Source organism: Otolemur garnettii, unplaced genomic scaffold, assembly GCF_000181295.1.
Source record: "Otolemur garnettii isolate 467f Iridium unplaced genomic scaffold, OtoGar3 scaffold00043, whole genome shotgun sequence".
Classification (NCBI taxonomy): Eukaryota; Metazoa; Chordata; class Mammalia; order Primates; family Galagidae; genus Otolemur; species Otolemur garnettii.
In genome coordinates this window covers 5,304,637-5,308,267 of record NW_003852438.1, presented here as the reverse complement: position 1 = coordinate 5,308,267, position 3,631 = coordinate 5,304,637, and the positions used below count along the sequence as shown (strand labels likewise).

At 41.2% G+C, this 3,631-nt stretch overlaps 1 protein-coding gene across 4 annotated transcripts in view; it reads left to right on the top strand.

Annotated features, from left to right (window-relative positions):
* Positions 1 to 1,092, top strand: part of SLC11A2 (solute carrier family 11 member 2) — a 47,370-nt gene extending 46,278 nt beyond the window's left edge. For all 4 annotated transcript variants that reach the window (XM_023513596.1, XM_012805643.2, XM_023513597.1 and 1 more), the window contains exon 17: positions 552 to 1,092. In XM_023513596.1, the coding sequence (XP_023369364.1) occupies positions 552 to 629 (78 nt within the window). In that variant the 3' untranslated portion in view covers positions 630 to 1,092. The remainder of the gene's footprint in view (positions 1 to 551) is intronic.
* Positions 1,093 to 3,631: the final 2,539 nt, after the last annotated feature.

Genomic DNA, 3,631 nt, shown 5'->3' with positions numbered 1-3,631 from the left:
CTGGAATTTTAAAAACTTAGGGAAAAAAAGCAGCCTAGGTGATTCTGATTCAGCTTGGCAGACGTTTAGAGCCCACAGGTCATCTCCCTCTCTGTTAGCACATGGCACTTGATGTTTTTGTTTTTGGTGAAAGGCTTTTTTCTGCTCAGGTGCCAAAGGATAACAGGGCCAGGATTATACAGGGCTCAGATTTAGACCATTTGAAATTCAGTTCCTAATACAAAACCCAGATAGCAGAGAACTCAGTTCTTGTTTGCTGTAATTATTAGCCTGATCTGAAATCACCCATCCTGAGGCAGTGTGTCACAATAGTCCGAGTGCTGATTTTGCTGAGGGCAGTTGCCGCTATCTCAACCCTTAACTATTTCAGCTCCTGTTTCACACATCAGAAGCCATTCATGTGTATGTCTGTAAGCCATTTCTTTGCTGAAATAAAAATCAATATAGTAGTACTTTAAAAAGGCCTAAATTGATATGCTGGTTTTAGGTACCATTTCAATATTTAAATACTTGAAAATCATTCTAAACCTCTTCTATCTTTTTGTCCTCAGTACCACCTGGGATTGACAGCACAGCCTGAACTTTACCTTCTCAACACCGTGGATGCCGATTCCCTTGTGTCTAGATGACCGACAACTGAAAGATATCTGAGAACCACTTTTTCTAAGCCCTTTAGTGCCAGGTGTCCTGTTAACATATCTCTGTTAGTTCAGAGGTGAGTTTTGTTCAAATGTTTTGAACAAATAACAAAGATTTCCTCATGGGAAGGGTGTTAAAAGCTGACAGCTAAAAGCGTAGGTTAGAGACCCTCATACCTCACAACAGTCGTACAAGAGCCAGAGTTAAGGCCTGTGATGGCCACACACCCCTATGGGTTTGTGTCTTGATTCCTGGGATTTAAAAAATATATATGTGTATACATATTTATGTAAACCTGAACATATCAGTTTGGGTAGAGTTTTAAGGTTATATGAAACTGATCTTTTATATTTTTTTTAAAATATTGTTCAGTCAGGTATTTGTTTTGTCTGGATCACAAGTGAGAAAGGACGGGAAATAATGCTCTTTTTCACAATGAGCTCGTCAGATTGACCGTCTCGTAAAGTGATATTTTACTGTGCCAGTCAAGTTTCACTTCAGTCTGAATTGGCCAGATTATATATGTGTCTTTGATATGTCCTGATATTAAACATATCATTTCTAAAGAAAACATTTCTTCTATTAGGTAATCATTATTTAACCCCAGTTATCAGCCTGCTTTATAATTATAATTGTCCTTGTTGTCACTTTTCTTGAATTTTTTTGTAGTCATTAAACAGAGGAGATATGATAGTGTTTGCCAAAGAATGAACTAAATATCCAGTAACAAGATCTAGAAACCATGCTTTAACCAATGATCAGTTTTCTTTCTTTTTTTTTTTTTTTTTGAGACAGAGTGTAACTATGTCGCCCTGGGTAGAGTGCCGTGGTGTCACAGCTCACAGCAACCTCAAACTCTTGGGCTTAAAGCGATTCTTTTGCCTCCGCCTCCCAAGTAGCTAGGACTACAGGTACCTGCAACAATGCTCAGCTATTTTTGTTGTTGTTGTTGTAGTTGTCATTGTTGTTTTGGCAGTCCTGGGCTGGGTTCAAACCTACCAGCCCCGGTGCATGTGGCCAGCACCCTAGCCGCTGAGCTACAGGCGCTGAGCCCAATGATCACTTTCGATGTTGCACTGTAATTCAGCCCATTCTGGCTTTCAGATTTCTTCTTCAAAAGAAGAAACTTCTTTTTATTTGACACAGAGTCTCACTCTGTCACTCTGAGTAGAATGCAGTGGGATTCATAATAATTCACAGCAACCTCTAACTTCTGAGCTCAAGCAATCCTCTTGTCTCGGCCTTCAGTAGCTGGGATTACAGGTGCCTGCCACCATACCTGGCTAGTTTTTCTATTTTTTGTAGAGTCAGAGTCTCACTCTTGCTCAGGCTGGTCTCAAACTCCTGAGTTCAAGCAATCCTCCCGCCTTGGCCTCCTGGAAAAGAAGAAACTTTGACATTTAACTTTGTGAGTCCTGAAGCAAAATGATGGAGGCCTTAATCTTTCTAATGTTTGTGTAGTTCCACAATGTCTTTTCTTCCCACTGTCCCCATTAATAGTCCAAAAACCATTTCTGGGTCCAAAGTTTATTTCTAGGGGAGGCTAATATTTATATTGTTGTTTCTCCCAGGGATTGTTAAACATTTCACTTTAAAATGCATATTTATACTGAGTAGTAGGAGATTAGCACTAGCAGACTTGGAAGATCAGTCCATATAGCACAAACCACTTGCCTACGTGTAGATGACAGATTTTTTTTGGCCCTTTATCCTAGCCAGGAATTTTTTCCCTAAAATTGTTATAATAGAAGCCAGTAGGCAAACAAATACACTCCCACACAAGAGGAAAACTCAATTAAATTCAAGTTGAGGGGAAAGGGGAGAGGGGAGGAGGAAGGGAGATTGATATGCTCTCACCTGATGGGTACAGTGTGAGGGTACGCGGCACTCCTAGGCAGGAGGCACAACTACAACCGGGACTTTACCTGACAAATGCCAACGATGTAACCTAATCGTTTGTACCCTCATGTTAATCTGAAATTTAAAAAATTTATAATAAAAAATTCCACACGAAGAAGTGGGAAGTTTTATCATAATTATCTGATTGAAGAGTCAGAATATCCGCAGCACGGAGCCCTCTTCCTCGCGTGAAGTGCAGTTGGCTAAACTGAGTGGCAGCTGTCTGCTTTCAGTGGCATATCCTCCGGGGTGATAAGCACCCCAACACATCACTCTTCATTTCCTGCTGGCCCCAAAGGTGTTGAGTGAGCAGAACTGGCAGCCTTTGTATTACTTTCAGCATCACTTTTCTCTTTCACCTTTGGAGTTAAATATATAACCTCTTAAATATATACTCTCTCTGCTTTATTTTATTTATTTACTTATTTATTTATTTATTATTTTTGTTGTTGTTGTTAGACAGAGTCTCACTATGTCGCCCTTGGTAGAGTGCTGTGACAGCTCACAGCTCACAGCTCACAGCAACCTCAAACTCTTGGGCACTTAAGCGATTCTCTTGCTTCAGCCTCCCAAGTAGCTGGGACTACAGATGCTCATCTATTGTTTTTTAGAGATGGATTCTCGCTCTTGCTCAGGCTGGTCTGGAATTCCTGAGCTCAAGGGATCCACCTGCCTCTGCCTCCCAGAGTGCTAGGATTATAGGTGTGAGCCACCACGCCTGCCTGGCAGTTTAATTTTTCAGCAGTGTCATTACAAGAGAATGTTGGGGAAAGGAAGGTTAAAAAATAAAAACATCTCATTTTGCAACTCATCAAAGGTGAGGTGGTTTGTTAATCTGAGGTTAAGTATTATGGAATTTCTGTTAACTCTAACAGAGCAAAGTTTACACGTAAGCCCCTCGGGTCACACAACTCTCACAATCAAAATTTCATAATAGGGTGGCACCTGTGGCTCAGTGGGTAGGGCACTGGCCCCATATAACGAGGGTGGCAGGTTTGAACCCAGCCCTGGCCAAACTGCAACAAAAAAATAGCTGGGCATTGTGGCAGGTGCCTATAATCCCAGCTACTTGGGAGGCTGAGGCAAGAGAATC